Below are 18,365 nucleotides of genomic sequence, written 5' to 3' on the forward strand. Positions count from 1 at the left end.
TTGTGCTAAAAGGAAATCAGAGTGTGCTAATCTTGACATCTCTCAACTAAAAAATGCTTATTGTCTTCCCAGTTACACAATGTTCAAGAACACAGCTGTCCAGGCTGCAAAAGCAACCAGCCAGCTTCTAGTGAATTAGGTAGACCCAGAGCTTTCAAAAGCAAGCCTTGAGGGAATTAGGGGGAAGAGGAAAAGGAAAGGAAGGGGAGGGGATTGAAGGGTGAAAAGATCCGATGGAAATGTCAAAACAAAAAACCACAAGCATGTATTTGCCCCTAAGGCATCTGCCACGACTTACTAAATTGGGGGCAAAAGCGCCCAACTTAATCAATGAGATGGCCTAGTTCCAATACCCCGGCTCTGACTTACACAGGCTGAAGGCCTGCGGGGCCCTCTTACTCACTGGGAGATACCGGACAGGTCACAGGTCACTCTTAAATAACTGGCAGCAAGATGTCATCGAGCAGATAAAATAGGCTTACTCTTGTCTTCCCTTCTTTCTTCCAGGGATCGAATTTGGAGAGATAATGTTTAATACAAGACATCAAACCCAGGTCAGAGAACCTGATTTCCAGGCCTAAGAAGGGCCAGACGACCCCCACTCCGGGCGCGGGCCCCCCACTGGGCCCGGTGCTCCTCCGTCCTTCCGTTTTCCCCTCCCTTGCTCCCCCGGCAACCGTGGGGCACAGAGCGGGAACCGGGGCTGCCCCAGGCCACTTGCCATCTCCTCCTCCACCCTTTCGACAATTGCTGCAACTCCGAAGAGACCGCCCTGGTCCCCAGGAACATGCTTCAGCTCTTTTCTCTATTCACCACCCTCCCCACGGCAGCTACCAGAGAAGGGCGCGCAGCGGCGTGGGTGCGAGCGGCGGGAAGCGGCCCCAGGATGACACCTCGCCGAGCCGGCTCCCCCAGGAGCACACGCCGCACCGCGGCCGGCGGCGGCGAGGCCCGGGCCGCCCGCACATCGGCCCCCGGGAGCCCGCCGTCCCCACGGCCCCGCCGTCCCCGCGGCCCCGGGCGACCCGGACGCCCGCCCGCCGCCCACTCACCGCCGCACTCGACCGAGTACTGGTCTCCCCAGTCCCCGGACTGCGGGCTGCAGCCGCCGCCTGCCTGGGCCTCCTGCTGCTGCCGATGCTGCAGCTCCTGCTTGAGCAGGGACAGCGGCGAGTAGTGCTCAGTGGCCAGCGCACCCGGGCGCGGCCCGACGGACAGGACCCCCAGCAACAGCAGCATCAGGACGCGCCGGGCGGCGTCCGCGGCGGCCACAGCGCCGCCCCAGCAGCAGTAGCAGCAGCAGCAGCAGCCGGCAGGTGCCATCTTTCCTCAAGGCGCATGTGCGGCGGCCCTCGCCGCACGCTGCGGCCTCCCAGCCTTAACCCGCGGCGGGCAGGTGGGCCGTGGCAAGGGGGAGGGAAGGGGTGTGGCGTTGCCTGCTGGGAGTTGTAGTCCCGGCTCGGCCAGCCGCGAGTCCCCTTTCCGAGGCTGAGACTACGAATCCCAGCAAGCACCGCACGGGACAGGCTTTCCGGTCTGATGTCTGACGTCTTTCCCCGCCACTGAATCGGAAGTTCTCGGCTGCAGTTGCGTGGAAATGGGCACCGGTGGGCGGTATGGGCTACGGCCAGGCAAGGGCAACGCAGAAGGGGTGGTCGCGGGCAAGGGGAACACCGATGGGGTTGCGGCTACTCCCACTCCCACTGCTGCCTCGGCCTCTTGCCAGTACAGGTGCATCGAATGCAACCAAGAGGCCAAGGAGTTGTATCGAGACTATAACCACGGAGTGCTGAAGATAACCATCTGCGTGAGTTGTCAGGCGTGGGGTGTCCTGGGGAAGAAAATGGCGTGGCGGGATTTGGGGACCATGAGAGGCAGTGGGATATGTATGTCAGCGTTTTAGGGCAGAAAAATCAACGAGTTTCAGGGTCCTGTAATACAGTCTTCAGTTTAATACTTGACATTCCTGTCCGGAGTCAGTCGAGCCTTTGCGGTTATCCATAGTGTTAAAGAACTCACTACCCTGCAGTGGTTTTCTCATACCCGTCGTGTTTGCTGGTGAGACCTAACGCGGCGGACTGATTCTCGAATGGAGATGGATGTAGGCGTTGTGCAGAGAAATTTAAAAATCGGATTATGTTGACATTTGAGTTTACGCCCAAACTCTTTAAGTTTTAGCTGTTCACCCTTGCACAGGTAAATGTTATCATCCATACACTCCATAACCTGTATTAAATTTTCCTAGAACACTTTATGTCGGGTTCATCCTTTGCGATGATCGAATGTATAGTTTGTGTTGTGTGCAAAGCACTAAGCTGGACGTTGGTGACACAAAAACCAAAAATGACGAGTTAACAGGACTTTTTATGTTTAAAAAGTCACAAAATTGGAGGTTCTTTTTGCGGTATTAGCAAAGAACCAGCCGCATAGTAGGCAGTCAATAGGTTTTTGTCCCATTTCTGATCTGATGATTTGCTAGTAATAATCCTCATTCGGAACACATGGCCTGGTGTTAATACACAGGGAGCAGACAAAGTAGGAACGTGTACCTATTTAATCTGTTGTCAGCCGACATTATCACTGTTCCGGTCTCAAGTGCTTTCCCTCACTTGGCAAAATTGCAACCCTGGTTGAGTCCAGCATATTGTCTGATCTGTCTCCTCACCCTTGCAGCTGTATTTCACTGAGGAAAAAGACACCTAAATTCATGACCACCAACCTCACGTAGCCCATGATATCATCTGACCATCACATTGCATTTCACTGATCCATGCACCATTCCCACAAACCTTTTCGCTCCTCAAGTTTCCCCACATATGCTGCCCTCTTTGCTAAAAAAAAGAAAAGAAAAGAGGAGACCTTCCACAAGCTTTGCAACCACATAAATCCATTCCTAGCTCCCTTTATTCATATGCTCTGTCTTCCCTGCTGTTAGGATGGATGAACTGTTCAGTATACCTGTCCAAAACCAATGTGCTCATGTGCACTAGACGTCCCTGTCGTCTTCCATTAGGGACATCTCTGTGACTATAATCTTCTGCTCTCCACTGGATCATTCCCACCGATACATGTACAGTCTTTCCTTAATTTAAACACACACACACACACACACACACACACACACACACAACTTGACTCCACTTCCTCCTTTGTTTGGGCTCCCGCTCTTTTTCCCCTTCCCTTTGACAGCAAAAGTCCTTTAAGAGATATTTTTAATTGCTATCTCGATTTCCTTTCCTAGTTTCTCTTGAATCTTCTTCAGACACACTTTCTTCCCACCCAGCATTTCACAAGAAACTGTTCTTAAGATCACAGACCTCTACTTTGCTAAACCCAATAGTCTATTCTCAGTGAACTGTCAGCAACACTTGACCTTATTACTTTTCCCTGGACACGCTGAGTGCACTTGCCAGGACACCAGGCTCTTCCAGTTTTCTTACCTTGTTGGCTGTTTCCTCTCAATCTCCTTTCTGGTTCTGTGTCACCTGCCTCACCTCTTAGCCGTGAGGCTCAGTTCTTGGGCCTCTTCTCTGTCTACACACTCTCCTTTGAAGAGCTCATTCTGGCGGCTCATGGCTTTAAAGACCATCTACACTTTGACAGTTCCCAAGTTTGAACCTCTAGCCTGAACCTCTTCCTTGAATTCCAGAACACAAATGTCCAACTGACGACTTGATTTCTCCAGTTGGATATTTCTAGTTATCTCAAACGTTCACAGTTAATGGCGGCTCTGCCGTGTTAGTTCCTAATACGAAAAAAGTTTGGAGTCATCCTTGATTCCTTTCTCCCGCATTTATTTCCTTATTCGGGTGCTCGGCGGGTCCTGTTAATTCTGCCTTCAGATCGTGTTCAGAATCCTCTGCTTTTTCACCACCTCTGCTGCTACAGCGCTGGTCCATGCTGCCATCATGTCTCACCGCGATTATTGTCATAATTCTTAACCTGTAGCACCCTTGAACGTCTTGAGCCTCTTCACACAGCAGCCAAAGTGTTCCTCTTCAGATGTAAGTTAGACAGGGCGCCTGGGTGGCTCAGCCGATTAAGCATCTGAGTTGGGCTCAGGTCATGATCTCGTGGTTCACGAGTTCGAGCCCCGTGTCGGACTCTGTGCCAACGGCTCGGAGCCTGGAGCCCGCTTCCGATTCTGGGTCTGCCTCTCTCTCTGCCCCTCCCCCGCTCACACTGTGTCTGTCTTTCTCACGAAAATAAATTAAAACATATAAAAATTTTTTTTAATGTAAGGTAGAGGAGCACCTGGCCAGCTCAGGCAGTAGAGCATGAGACTCCTCATCTCCAGATTGTGAGTGCAAGCTGCATGTTGGGCATGGCGCCTACTTAAAAAATAAATAAATAAAAAATAAAATAAAATTGAAGTTTTCTCAAACTTCCCAGTGATTTTCCATCTCACTCAGAATTAAGGTCAGAATCCTTGCACTAGTTTATAAGGCTCATGTAGTCTCTTGCTACTCTTCCATTATTCTACGGCAGTTTCATTGCCTCCTGATAGTTTTGTTATTGTTGTTGTTTTGGTTTTTTGGGGGTTTTTTTTGAGAGGGAGAAAGAGAGGATCCCAAGCAGGTGCCGTGCTGTCAGCATGGAACTCAACACATGGCTCAGTCCCACGACCATGAGATCATGACCTGGGCCAAAATCAAGAGTTGGATGCTCAACCAACTGGAGGCAGGCACCCCTGCCTCCAGATAGTTCTTAAACCAGGCAAGTTCCTTCCTCAGGGCCTTTGCACTGTGCCTGGAACACTCTTCTGTCAGGATCTGACATGGCTAATTCCCTCACCTCCTTCAAGTATTTTTATTGGCCTCTCAGAGAGGTCTATTCTGACCACCCTATTACAAATTGTGGTTCCCCCTGCCAGGTCTGGTATGCCTTATCACCTCTCCCTGCATTATCTTTCCCATAGCACCTATCATCTTTGAATATTCTGTAAAACTGACTTATTTGTTGTTTATTGCTTGTCTCTTCCCGCTGAAATACAAGCTACACAAGAGATTACATATAATTTATTCATTAATGTAGCTAGATCATCCAGAACAGTGCCTAACACATAGTAAGTATGCAATAAATATTTGTTGAATGAACGAGCCATTTCTATGTTTTTAGATGGTGATATCCTTGGCCATCCTAGTACACGGGAGAGAATAGTAAGTTATATGGGATCTAAACTTAATAATTTTTGGACTGGCACAATTAAGTCATCTGTCTTAAAGATGACAACCACATAACCATCTAACTAAAGTTAGTAATCTTTAATAATATAATATATATATAACATAAATTATTATATATAATATAAATTAATCTTTATTTTTTAAAATTCTTGGCATTAAACTAACAAAATCCTTTTCCTAATCATCAGATGCTGGCTTCTCTATACCTTATTTATGGAAAGTAATTTTATGGAAAATAATTATTGGATAGCTGTTTAGGTCAGCCACTACACCCTCGCCTGGCTCCCCACCTGTTCCCCCAACATCGGCCCCTCTCACCTAGGAGACAGATTTTAGAATTATATTTGGGGTAATGAATGGTGGTATAGTACATTATTGTACACAGCCATTTCCTGATGAGATAAGAGTAGGTAATCTCCTTTATCATGATAATGCATAGTAATATGCATAGTAGCATTTTTTTTAATTTTTTTTTTAATGTTTATTTATTTTCAAGAGAGACAGAGACAGAGTGTGAACAGGGGAGGGGCAGAGGGAGGGAGACACAGACTCCGAAACAGGCTCCAGGCTCCGAGCCATCAGCCCAGAGCCCGACGCTGGGCTCGAACCCACCGTGAGATCATGACCTGAGCCGAAGTCGGACACTTAACCGACTGAGCCACCCAGGCGCCCCTGCATAGTAGCATTATTTAGGGAAAATCACTTCGTTGATGCTGGACTCTGAAAATTAAATTGCAAAATAATTTTTTAAAGGCCCTCCAAGTCATGAGAGTAAAAAGTAAACAGTTCTTACACATCGGGCTATTTGTTCTGGAAAAATAGCCACAGTTGCTATAAGCTGGTGACTCACGCATGCTTCGGTCCCTTAGCTACCAGCAGTATACTCGGCCTGATCTCCTACCTGTAGTTCTCATCCTTACCTCCCTTCCCTTTGCTCTTATGTCTCCAGTGCCGTCCCCCGCAGCTTGCCCCTGTCTCCCGAATTTTTCTCCATCTAATGGAAGCATGTCACTTGCTTTCAGCCACTCCCTCTCCTTCAGCTTTTCACGGTTTCTTATAAGTAGGCTTAAAGATACAGTGCTTTTGACATCCTATAGTGCCCAGATAGTTTTGTGTGCTCAGATACTTGATAGGTTCACGATGGTAACAAGACAAGACTCCATTGAGATCCTCACAAGTTTGAGTTCTGTCCAGTGCGAACAGTATGGAGCCTCCACCCTTACATGCTGGATGCAGAGATGGATGCGAGGGTATCCTAACCCTGAAGAGCTTCAAGTCTAGGGGCCTCCAGTTTTAAGATACATGTTTTGCTGATTGTGGAGCTAAAATGGAACAGGTTTGAGAGTGAGTGGGGAAGGGGACGGCCCTAGAGATGATGGGGAGGAAGAAGCAGCAAGAACGTTCATAAAATATTGGCCAGCTTATATGCTGAAGGAGAGGTGATTTCCCAGGGCACTGAAGAACATAGCAGCAGAAAGTAATTCGTATCCATGGTAACATAGAGGTGGCGGAAATATCTGCGTTTCTGGGATGTGCATAGTCCCTTGTGCTTACGGATTTCTCAGAGGACAACTTTCTCTTTCGCGATACTCGTCCAGTCAGTAGTAAAGGGAGCGGAACGATTTTGCCAGAGTAAGAAAACATAATCTAAACGTAGCCATCTGCCACTAGGATGTTTTACTGTGTGTTTGTTTTGTGCCTGTGTGGGTTTCCTCCTTGCATTCAAGGTGGAGGGAGCCCTCCTGGGAGAAGCAAGGTAGCAGAGGCAGAACAAGGACAAATTAGGCTTAACCTGATAGGGAGGGAACCAGCGGGCGCCAATGAACTTTCAGTGCTTGTAAAATACTCAGAATGCTAGGAAGGGAAGGTGGGCGTAGCACATCACAGGGCACGTGACAGCAGGAGCCGCCCCTCCTATGGGGATTCATGTCACCCTGTGTCCTTTCCATTGTAGTGTTTGCAGTAGCGTGCTTATGCGCCCTCTTCTAAACTGTAAGGTCCTTGAGGATAGAGACTGACATCTCAAGGGGAGTGTCTAGCATCCTGGAAGTGCCTGGTCCATAGAAATGGCTGGGGGAGCTGTTGCAATGAACGCTGTGGCCGCGACAGACACATCTGTCGGCCAAGTGATTGTAAAAGGGAAAACTGGGCTGCTGTCTTCTGCCACTTCCTCCCAAAAATTGTCCAAATCCTGGCTCAGCTCGACTTGCACTGCCGCCTCCATACGTACGGGTTTTAGGAAACTTTTTTTTAAAGTTTTATTTGTTTATTCTTGGGAGAGAGCGAGAGAGAGAGAGAGAACAAGCAGGAGAGGGAGAGGGGCAGAGGGAGAGAGAATCCCAAGCAGGCTCCATGCTGTCAGTGCAGAACCTGACATGGGACTTGAACCCATGAATCGGGAGATCATGGCCTAAGCTGAAACCGAGAGGCAGTCACTTTTTTTTTTTAATTTTTTTTTTAACGTTTTTATTTATTTTTGAGACAGAGAGAGACAGAGCATGAAGGAGGGAGGGGCAGAGAGAGAAGGAGACACAGAATCGGAAGCAGGCTCCAGGCTCTGAGCCATCAGCCCAGAGCCTGACGCGGGGCTCGAACTCACGGACCACAAGATCCGTGAGATCGTGACCTGAGCTGAAGTCGGACGCTTAACCGACTGCGCCACCCAGGCGCCCCAAAAGGCAGTCACTTAACCCACTGAGCCACCCAGGTGCCCTTGAGGGAACTTGTAACGGACAGAGATAAGACCCTTGACCAGCCAGCGGTTCCATTTTACGATGGAGTAGCATCTCCCGGTGTTGCAGTGTTGTTTGTAGAGAGGAGGTGTTTTGCCCAGGGGCAGCACAGGCAGGGTGTCTAGAAGACAGCTCTTCGTCATGAATATAGGATGTCTGATTCCGCGGCTTCTGTCTAGACACTGGCTTACTCTTTGCCCAGCTGAAAAACTGTGAAATCGTTAACATCTTATGCCTCGGTGTGATTAGGTGTATTTAAATGAGGTAATAGCACGTCTCTCTTCATTGGTTCACTTGATGACTTAAAAACATACGCGTTTCTTGTAAATGACACGAATGAAGTGGAGAAACTCTTTCAGTCGGAAGTGGTTTTTCTTTACCTTTGGAATGTGGGGTTGATATCTTTCAACGCCCTTCGTTTTTTTCCCCTAGCACTTTGATGTAATTAAAAGGCCATCCCAGTATGTTTGCATATCCATCACTTCCATTTTTATTTTATCTTTTCAGAATTTCAAAATGTTTTATGTTTGAATTGTAGCTATTAGAACAGTTGCCTTAACTCAACTTTGTAACCAAAACTCTTTGAAAGGTCACATTTCTAATGAGCTTGTTCTCTTTTTTAAAATATTTTTTATTAAAAAAAATTTTTTTAATGTTTATTTATTTTTGAGAGAGAGAGCATACATGCGGAAGGGGCAGAGAGAGGGGGGACAGAAGATCCAAAGCGGGCTCTGCTGACAGCAGAGAGCCCCATGTAGGGCTCAAACTCACGGACCGTGAAATCATGACCTGACGCTTAACAGACTGAGCCACCCAAGCACCCCTCTGATGAGTTCATTCTTGTACACCTGTTTTATGTGTTCTGCCGGTGTTCGACTTTGATAACATTGTAATCACCTGTGTCCAAAAAAGTTAATGTAGTAGGAATTACTGAGAGCCCAGGTGTCTTGCTTCCGGTAACCTGGAACCAAGCTGCACCCCATTTGCTTATGTATAGCTCAGCATTTTCCAGCGTTTTCACCATTGTTCATCACAGAGAAAGAGCATTTTCCTCCCATATTCTCAATGTTAATTGGAGGCGGGGGAAGAAAAGAGCTTCTCAGTATCTGCCACATTCTTTACTTGCTTTTAGCTCTCAGAATCTCCGCGTGCAGGCTTACTTCTCTGAACCCCTTTCTCCAAGTCATGTTTCAAGAACCGCAGAGTTGGTGGCCATCTAGCCAATAGGCAACAGTTTATCAATGGAAGTACATTATAAATGTATTTCTTTATTTTATAACAAGTCCTACAAAGTGAAAGCATTTTCTGGGATACTTTTCTGCCTAATCCAGTCTTTAAATCAAATATTTTTGGGGCGCCTGGGTGGCTCAGTTGGTTAAGTGTCCGATTTTAGCTCAGGTCATGGTCTCGCTATTTCATGAAGTCGAGCCCCACGTCGGGCTTGGTGCTGACAGCTCAGAGCCTGGAACCTGCTTCATATTCTGTGTCTCCCTCTCTCTCTGCCCCTCACCTGCTCATTCGCTCGCGCGTTCTCTCTCTCTCTCTCAATCTCTCAGAAATAAATAAACATTAAGAAAATATTTTCTAAAAGAATCAAATATTTTTTTAGCTTCCTTACATATGAGATTAAAATATTAATATTTCTGGGGTGCCTGGGTGGCTCAGTTGGTTAGGCATCCGACTTCAGCTCAGGTCATGATCTCACAGTGAGTTCCAGCCCCACGTCGGGCTCTGTGCTGACAACTCAGAGCCTGGAGCCTGCTTTGGATTCTGTGTCTCCCTCTCTCTCTGCCCCTCCCCTGCTCATGCTCTGTCTCTCTCTGTCTCAAAAATAAATGAAAACATTAAGAAAATATTTTTTAAAAAAGATTAATATTTCTAGCCTAGAAGATTGCATTTAGTCATTTCTGAAACCAGAGCTTATGTGAACATTTTGTATCTGAAGAGAAGTTAATTTAAATAAATGCTGACATGTCCTTATTGCTATACAAGTCCAAAATAGACTCTACTAGTTCAGAATCCTTTAAGATTTCAGAATGTATGAGTTTGCTTGTTCTAATATTATCTTGCATTATTTCAGAAATCCTGCCAGAAACCTGTAGACAAATATATCGAGTATGATCCTGTTATCATCTTGATTAATGCTATTTTATGCAAAGCCCAGGCCTACAGACATATTCTTTTCAATACGAAAATAAACGTAAGTTGTGCTAATTTTTTTATTTTCTAATTTTACTTGATAATGCTCTTGCATTTTTAAAGAATAATTTGAACGGAATTAAAGAACATTATTTTAAAAAGAAAGTCTATTAAGCATGGGTCTTTTATCTCAACAGTGTCTGGAAGTTTCTAGAAATAGCAGGCATTGATAAACAAGGCACACAATGTTTAGTGAATATTTAAGAATACACTCACTGGGAGGAAATTGAAAAACTATAATCTATATTGCCTTTTAGTGGATTTCCTTTTGAAACAGATACCAGTTATTTCTACCAGAATAAAATTAAATATATCCAGGTAAGGAGACAAATATAGCTAGAGGAAGTAAGCGACCATTAAAAGAGAAATATTTTAATACAATGTATTACATTTTATATCCTGTTGAGGGCATTCCTTCCCCTCCCCCACGTTAAATAACCAGGGCAGAAACTAATTTGACAATAAATTTCATATATTGAAAAAAAATAAAAAATAAAAATAAAATAAATAAAAATAAATAACCAGGGCAGTTTTTAAATTGCTAGAGCATTGATTCCCAAACTTTGGTACACAATGGAATCACCTGGAAGAGAGAGGGTGGATAGCAGTTCATCCTTCCAATCCGAGGCCTCGCCCAGAATCGGTTACATCAGAATCTTTGGGGATGAGTTCAGGCATCAGTATTTCTTAAAACCCCCAGGTAATTCTGAAGTGCAGCCAGGAGAACCACTGTGCCAACTAGAAGAACCTCAGAAGCCCACACTGATACCTATCCTGGGACTGCAGTGCATTTGCACACACTTTCTTTTCCCCACTTTATATTGATATAGAAAGTCCAATGGGTATTGGGTTTTATTTTATTTTTTAAAGTTTATTTATTTTGAGAGAGTGAGGGGCAGAGAGAGAGAGAGGGACAGAGAATCCCAAGCAGGCTCCACACTGTCAGCACAGAAACCTGAGGCAAGGCTCAAACTCCCAAACCGTGAGATCATGACCTGAGCTGAAACCAAGAGTTGGATACTTAACCGACTGAGCCACCCAGGCACCCCAGGAGAAACGTGTTGTAAAAAGCCAGTTCTTGTTACCTGATAATTTTTATTTTTGCCAAAATTTCAGACTCTTTAGAACTTGCAGCTTTAAAAATTTCTACCTTTTAATTACTGTTTTTTCCATATATTAATTGACACTCATCCAACATAGGGCCATTTTTAAAAAATTTATGTTCAGAACAGATGTGGGCGAGGACAGGGAGAAAGAGGATCTCTTTTGTACTGCTGATGGGAATGCAAACTGGCGCAGCCATTCTGGAAAGCAGTATGGAGGTTCCTCGAAAAATTAAAAATAGAAATACCCTATGACCCAGCAATTGCACGACTAGGTACTTACCCAAGGGATACAGGTGTGCTGTTTCGAAAGGGCACATGCACCCCAGTGTTTATAGAAGCACTATCAACAGTAGCCAAAGAATGGAAAGAGCCCAAATGTCCATCGATGCAGGAATGGATAAAGAAGATGTGGTATATATATACAATGGAGTATTACTCGGCATTCAAAAAGAATGAAATCTTGCCATTTGCAACTACGTGGATGGAACTGGAGGGTATGAGGCTAAGCAAAATTAGTCAGAAAAAGACAAATATCATATGATTTCACCCACATGAGGAATTTAAGAGACAAAACAGGTGAACATAAGGAAAGGGAAGCAAAAGTAATATAAAAACAGGAAAGGGGATAAAACATAAAGACTCTTAAATACAGAGAACAAACAGAGGGTTGCTGGAGGGGTTCTGGGAGGGGGGATGGTCTAAATGGGTAAGGGGCATTAAGGAATCTACTCCTGAAATCAGTTGTTGCACTATATGGTAACTAACTTGGATGTAAATTAAACAATAAATTAAAAAATAAAATAAAATAAATAAAAGTAAACATTTTTAAAAAACATAAAACTTAAAAATAAATAAATAAAATAAAAATAAAAATTTATGTTCAGACTAGTAGTTTCCTATGTGGTATGATGGAATCTTCAGGTTAAAATGTGTTCTCATTGCTGCTTCTGTCTATCCACGAGTCACATGAATTCTGTGCTTGCTTCTGTGTATAGGACAGATGCCGAAAATAGAGTGTGAAGGGTGAACTACTCTTTAGAGCGGTATTTCTTAGCGAAGGGCATACATCAGAATCCCGCCTTGCCCCCAGGACTGTTTCCAAATTGCATGTGTAGGATTTACTTCCCAAGATTCTGAGTCAGGACTGGGGCCTCGACATTTGCAATCTGAAAAGTCTCCCCTTGTGATTCTGATGGTCATTGCTGATGAGGAGCCATCGGGTTTACAGGCAACACAGTTACACGCTTAACCGGGCAGTCCTGAATTTGAAAAGCTGTGGGATGGGAGGTTCTTCAAAACCGCAAGTACTTAGCTACGTCTGTGCCTACTCGATATTACGTGTAATTAGGTGTTTCTCTACCCAGTAAATGGCATTGTCTTTTTGACTACCAGATGCACGGGAAACTCTGCATATTTTGTTTGCTTTGCGAAGCATACCTGAGATGGTGGCAGCTTCAAGATTCAAACCAGAACACTGATCCTGACGACTTCATCAGATATGCCAAGGAGTGGGATTTCTATAGAATGTTTGCAATTGCTTCTCTAGGTACGAAGAAGCCACGCTTTCTGTTCTCAGCCAATGAGTCCCCACTATTCTGATCACAAGTGAAGTGGGTGGGCTTAATCATTGGTAAGAGGAGGGGGTTAACATAGGACTTGAGACTTAAACGTTCAGCTCTACTGCTAAGCTGCTAGATGAGTTTGTCTAAATTATGTGCTCGCTTGCTTTTTTATTTGTTACCACACATCTGCTACGGAAATGGTTAGGTTTATCAGATTAGAGAGTTTCGTAAAATATGTCGAGGCATACCATCGTCGATAAAATTCTTAAATTTAATTTCTGAGTGTCCAGTTGAAAGACTCCCCAGGGGCGCCTGGGTGGCTCAGTCGGTTGAGCGGCCGACTTCGGCTCAGGTCATGATCTCGCGGTCCTCGAGTTCGAGCCCCGCGTCGGGCTCTGTGCTGACAGCTCAGAGCCTGGAGCCTGTTTCGGATTCTGTGTCTCCCTCTCTCTGACCCTCCCCCGTTCATGCTCTGTCTCTCTCTGTCTCAAAAATAAATACACGTTAAAAAAAAATTTAAAAAAAAAAAGAAAGACTCCCCAGGTCTCATCTTTATTAAAACAGACTGATAATTGCCAGACCTTATCCAATGTGTTGTGCTAATTGCATTGAACTCATGCAACCTGTTTAATAGGGAAAACTTGTTCTTTCTCTGACTGCATTCAGGAAAAGTGACTCCTGTCCCAAGTTCCTTAAGTTCAAGGAACTGCTTTTCTCCAGAGTTCGAGTTTGTGACTGAGGTCAGAATTGTGTTGAATTAATTTCTGCCACTGTTTTCTTACTTACAGGCTTCCATGCTCTGCTTCTAAAACTCTTTAATTATAATGAAATATTGTTTTAGCAATATTGAGTCTCCGGTACACTGCAGTGTCATATTCCTGGACTGTGTGTCCTCTTTTGTCCCATTTTCTTCTGTTTGTTCTCACTTCCTTGGTCCTCTCATCCGTTTCCGAGGTTTTAAAATTTACATTTTAAGAATTCGCAAACGTATATAATAATATTAAAAACATCCTTGAGAACGTTGCCTACGCCAGGAACTAGAACCTAATGTAATTTTAAGCTTTAAAGCAAAACCTCTTAAAATTTCTGAGGATAAGCTCCTGTGTGTCCGTAATTTTTAATATAAAAAATAAACCAGGCTTATTTTCAAATAGTTCAGAATTGCTATAGCACCTACTCTATAGTGGATATTTTTGACACTCAGAAATTTTTTTCTACTGTTACTTTTTTAATCCACTATTAGGTTCTGACCCCCTAAAATAGGTTATTAAAAAATGCCCTACATAAATATAGCATTTTATAATTTAAACACTGCTTTTACGATTTTATCAACTTAATGTTCACAACCATCCTCTTTGGTAGATAGGTTAGGTTCTCCCGTGGAGACATAGAAGCAGGAAGGCAATGATTTCCCCAAAATCCCACCGCAGGTTAGGTCAGCACTGAGACAGGTGGCTCCCCGGGCTCCCCATCTGGTGTTTTCTCCGTGCAGCACTCTGTAGGCAGGGGAGGTCCTCCTGAACCCGGCTGATCCATGAAAGCCTCATAGTATCTGCCTTGTGAAAGACTGTGCAGAGCCCAAGGGCTGGTGCAAACACATAAATCTCTCAAGTTCTGAGTTAGATAGATGTGTTAGGTTATCTGGTCCACCCTTCTCTCCAGTGCTAGAAATCCTTCCCTCAGCTCTGCAAAATGATCTAGCTTTGTTTGAGTATCTCCAGCGACAGGAGACAACCCACTCTTAGATCGTTCTTGTTGTTAAGGAATTCTTTGTTGCTTTTATTACTTTTTTGGTCCAAATCTGAGGCTATAAGATCAGCCTGTTTGAGCAGGTCTTTGCAGTTGACAAGCCCTTGGTGTCCCTGTCATGTAGGTCAACCGGCCAAAATTATTTTTGATTCTAATCACCTATGTTTGGAACCTCTTTACTTTGACTCTGTTTGGTTATAAAACATTTTAGGAAGGATACAGTTGTCTCTCCTATAAGATGACACGTGTTCCAGAAAAACCAGATTCTGCAGAAACCTACATAACATAGCTTATGGGAAAAAATAGAATTAGGGACAGATCACTCAAAACGTATGCAGCTGGGTAATCAGAGGACTAAGAGTCTGAATAAAAATAATACCACAGTTAAAAGAAATGTTAAAATCCTAGTTAATGGGAACAGAACAGCCCGTGCTCTGTTCTGTGGACCCAGTGGAACTGTGGCTTCTCCTGTACTGGACTCTGTCTATGAATACTTTCTGGAAGGATGAGGAATTGCACTCAGAAAGCTTGTTAACATGAATTAAGGAAGTTTTAAATTTAGATAACAGTATTCAAAATCTTGTAGATACTAGGTACTCAATAAATTGTGGAAGAATGAGCAAAGAAAAACATCTTCATATGCAATTCTTAGGCTGGGTCCCATCTTTCGGACTTAAAAAAAACCCTCCGTATTCCTGTATTATTCTTTCTGTGGAGGCCTCGAACACTGAAAATACCTAAACAGAGTCTTACTTCCTAGAAAGAACTTCAGAGAGCTGATGATCACAATCCTAACGGACTGACTTTTGCTTCGGTGGGTGATGAAATACTCCACGAAAGAACTGTTGAACTATGTTTCTGAAATCATACCAGCAGGATTTGACACAAAAGGCAGGGGCTTATTTAAAAAAAAAAAAAAAAAAAAAAAAAAGAAGGAGGGAGGAAAAAGAAAATTTGATCTCGATAAAGCAATTCTAATGAAGTCAGCCAGTAAGTTGTATTTTGGAATTGTGGCTTATTTGGTTTTAGAGGGATATGGTTCAGATAGGGACATTCATGTGTTTGTCCTCCGTTCCCTCCTTAGAACAAGCTGCCTTTTTTACTGGCATCTTTACTTTCCTGTGGGTAGAACGACCGACGACAGCGAAAAAAAAGCCCGACTTCATTTTGCTGCTGAAAGCATTATTGTTGTCGAGCTACGGAAAACTCTTGCTGATTCCAGCCGTCATTTGGGAGCACGACTACACATCCCTGTGCCTCAGACTCATCAAAGTATTTGTCCTTACATCCAATTTTCAGGCAATCAGAGGTATGTTTATGTTTTATTCCTTCTCCTCCGCTTTCAGCCCACACACAAGCTTAAAGCCTTGCACCTCCGACACGCTCTTGCCAAACCTGTTAAACTCTGGAATTCTTCATAGAATAATAACAGGGCCTGGCACTCCTCTAATGCCTTATTCAGAGCGCATAGTCGGTTATTTGTTCACGTTAACCACGTGGTATTTTTTAGTTCTCAAAATGCCTTCATGTGCAACATCTCAGTGCCGTGGGGTTAGTAGGGCAGCCGTCATTAACCTCCGCTTTGCGGATGACTTGTCCAAATGTACGTGGCGGGGCAGTCGTCAAGCCAGGAAGCACAGCTCCTACCACACCAAAGAAGGGATGAGCAGCCTTGGGGGTCTTCATTTTCCCCATCCATTGTGAGAACGAAGGGTTATTTATTTATTTTTTTTTTTTAATTTTTTTTTTCAACGTTTTTTATTTATTTTTGGGACAGAGAGAGACAGAGCATGAACGGGGGAGGGGCAGAGAGAGAGGGAGACACAGAATCGAAAACAGGCTCCAGGCTCCGAGCCATCAGCCCAGAGCCTGACGCGGGGCTCGAACTCACAGACCGCGAGATCGTGACCTGGCTGAAGTCGGACGCTTAACCGACTGCGCCACCCAGGCGCCCGAGAACGAAGGGTTATTTTAAATGAGCCTGCTACCTGATACCTTTTATCGTAATGCTTACTGTTAAACGGAGAGTCTCCGGGTTGGTTTGTTTTTGTTTTGTTTTGTTTTGTCGATCTCTTTATAACCTTAAAATCTGTTCTGAATTTTCTCCCTCAGTATTCATGGAAATCTGTGTCTTGATTTCAGGAGGAGAAACTTCGTGGGTTTGTTAACGGCACATGCTTTGTTTCTCTCCAGAGGTCCGTAGATTTTAAAAAAGTGGGAGAGGATACCAGCACCAATTAATAAGAACAAATAGAGATTTTTCTCAAAAACAGCTTTACAAAAGAGTTCCATTCAGAATGCCACGTACTTTACATGCTGACATCACTGAAACTCTTAAGGACTTACTAGTTGTCTGTTCTTTTCCAGTGACCCTGAATATCAGCCGAAAGCTCTCCTTTCTGGCCATCGTGAGTGGCTTACTGGTGGAAAGCACCATGGTCTACTTCTTCCAGAGGATGGAATGGGACGTGGGAAGTGATTGCACCATCTATAAATCTCAAGACTTTTGAAGAGGGTACAAAAGCCTCTTAGCATTCACACACTCAGACGGACGTCCTCCTCAAATGAGACCAACGTCATCGCAGAATCCGTAGATGCCCTTACGTGACCCAGCCCCTGACTGCCTCTGGGTCACCTCGGCCGCCCGCCTCGAGGACTTCAGTGCACATCTCTCTGGGTCCTTCACTTTAGGTCAAGGACATCCACATCCGTGCTTTGCTGCTTCCTGGGGCCCTATTCCCTGCCTCTCTGACACCGGCACGCCATGTCGCTTGTAGCGGGACCTGACTCCGAAATCTGCCCCATTGGCCGCTGTCCTCCCCCACCCCGCCCCAGTCCCTCGTCCTCCCTTCCACGGTCCCTGCTGTGGGCTGCCTCTTCACCTTCCCTCGACCTCCACTTCTGACCAGCCTTGCTTCGCTTTTTACCCACCTGCAAATGTAGGCAGCTGCCGATTCATCCCCATTAGTCCCCGAACCCATCAGCTCCTTGCCTTTCTGCCGGCCGCGCCTCATTCGAGCCGTTGGGGTGAGTCCGCGGCCGTCTTCCCCACGAGGCCAGCGCTGCGCGTGCACAGAGCCTCAGCTGGACCTCCGTGATGCCCCTCTGCCTTCGTGGCCACCTCCAGTGAACCTCCCCCACGCTCCTCCCTCCCGCGTCTGCCCTCCTGTTGCTGAGAGTCAAGCTGGTTACGCTATCGCTAGAGCTTTGTTCCTTCTTCAGCTCAAAACTCGTTTGGTCGCCTGCCTTCTTCCCTCCCTCTGGTCCTGGACCCATGCTTGTCTTCCTCTCTGGGCTGTTTGCTCCCTGGAAGCATCCTTCCCCCCCACCCCCCCCACCCCCCCCCACCCCCCCCCCTCCCCCGCGCCAGGTCACAGTCAGGCTCCCGCCCACAGCCTGGCCCTCCCTGCAGCCTGTGCTGGCTGCGGGGGGCCTGGAGCAGACCCAGAGGCCGGTTTGGGGGTGGGGGTGCAGGCAGCGAGGGAAGCACAAAAGTGGCAGGAGAGCACCCCAGGTCCGAACCTTCTCCACTGCGGAAAGGCCATCCTCCCTCCTGTGACCTCAGTCTCCCCTCATGCTCAGCCAATGCTCTTCCTTTCCAGGTCTTCAGACACAGCTCTTTTCATTGTCCTCTCCCGTGCCCTGGCTGCTTCTCCTCTGCAAACCGTACACGCACAGCTCTGTTCTAGAACAACGGGTCAAGCCTGCTTCTTCACCACCTTTCCTCTTTGTAAGACATACTTTCTCCCATAGTCTCCTGACTCTGCCCTCCTAAAAATCAGAGGGAAGCCAGTTGCCAGGTCTTTGTCAGACTCCTCCCTTAGCTCTGCT

General features: G+C 45.5%; 2 protein-coding genes across 8 annotated transcripts in view; one reads left to right on the plus strand and one right to left on the minus strand.

The window, feature by feature from the left end:
• TTC13 (tetratricopeptide repeat domain 13) overlaps positions 1-1,422 on the minus strand; it is an 81,045-nt gene extending 79,623 nt beyond the window's left edge. For 6 of the 7 annotated variants that reach the window (XM_053910189.1, XM_019419035.2, XM_019419034.2 and 3 more), the window contains exon 1: positions 1,053-1,422. In XM_053910189.1, the coding sequence (XP_053766164.1) occupies positions 1,053-1,323 (271 nt within the window). In that variant the 5' untranslated portion in view covers positions 1,324-1,422. The remainder of the gene's footprint in view (positions 1-1,052) is intronic. The other variant, XM_019419036.2, reaches the window with a different exon arrangement.
• Positions 1,423-17,878, plus strand: ARV1 (ARV1 homolog, fatty acid homeostasis modulator). The gene is made up of 5 exons (XM_019419037.2): positions 1,423-1,807; positions 9,999-10,118; positions 12,616-12,769; positions 15,619-15,843; positions 16,902-17,878. Exons 1-5 carry the CDS (start codon positions 1,598-1,600, stop codon positions 17,042-17,044), a joined length of 852 nt encoding a protein of 283 aa, XP_019274582.1. The 5' UTR covers positions 1,423-1,597; the 3' UTR covers positions 17,045-17,878.
• The last annotated feature ends 487 nt before the right edge of the window (positions 17,879-18,365 follow it).

This window comes from Panthera pardus, unplaced genomic scaffold, assembly GCF_024362965.1.
Source record: "Panthera pardus isolate Hobbes unplaced genomic scaffold, ASM2436296v1 HiC_scaffold_22, whole genome shotgun sequence".
In the NCBI taxonomy this organism is placed as follows: Eukaryota; Metazoa; Chordata; class Mammalia; order Carnivora; family Felidae; genus Panthera; species Panthera pardus.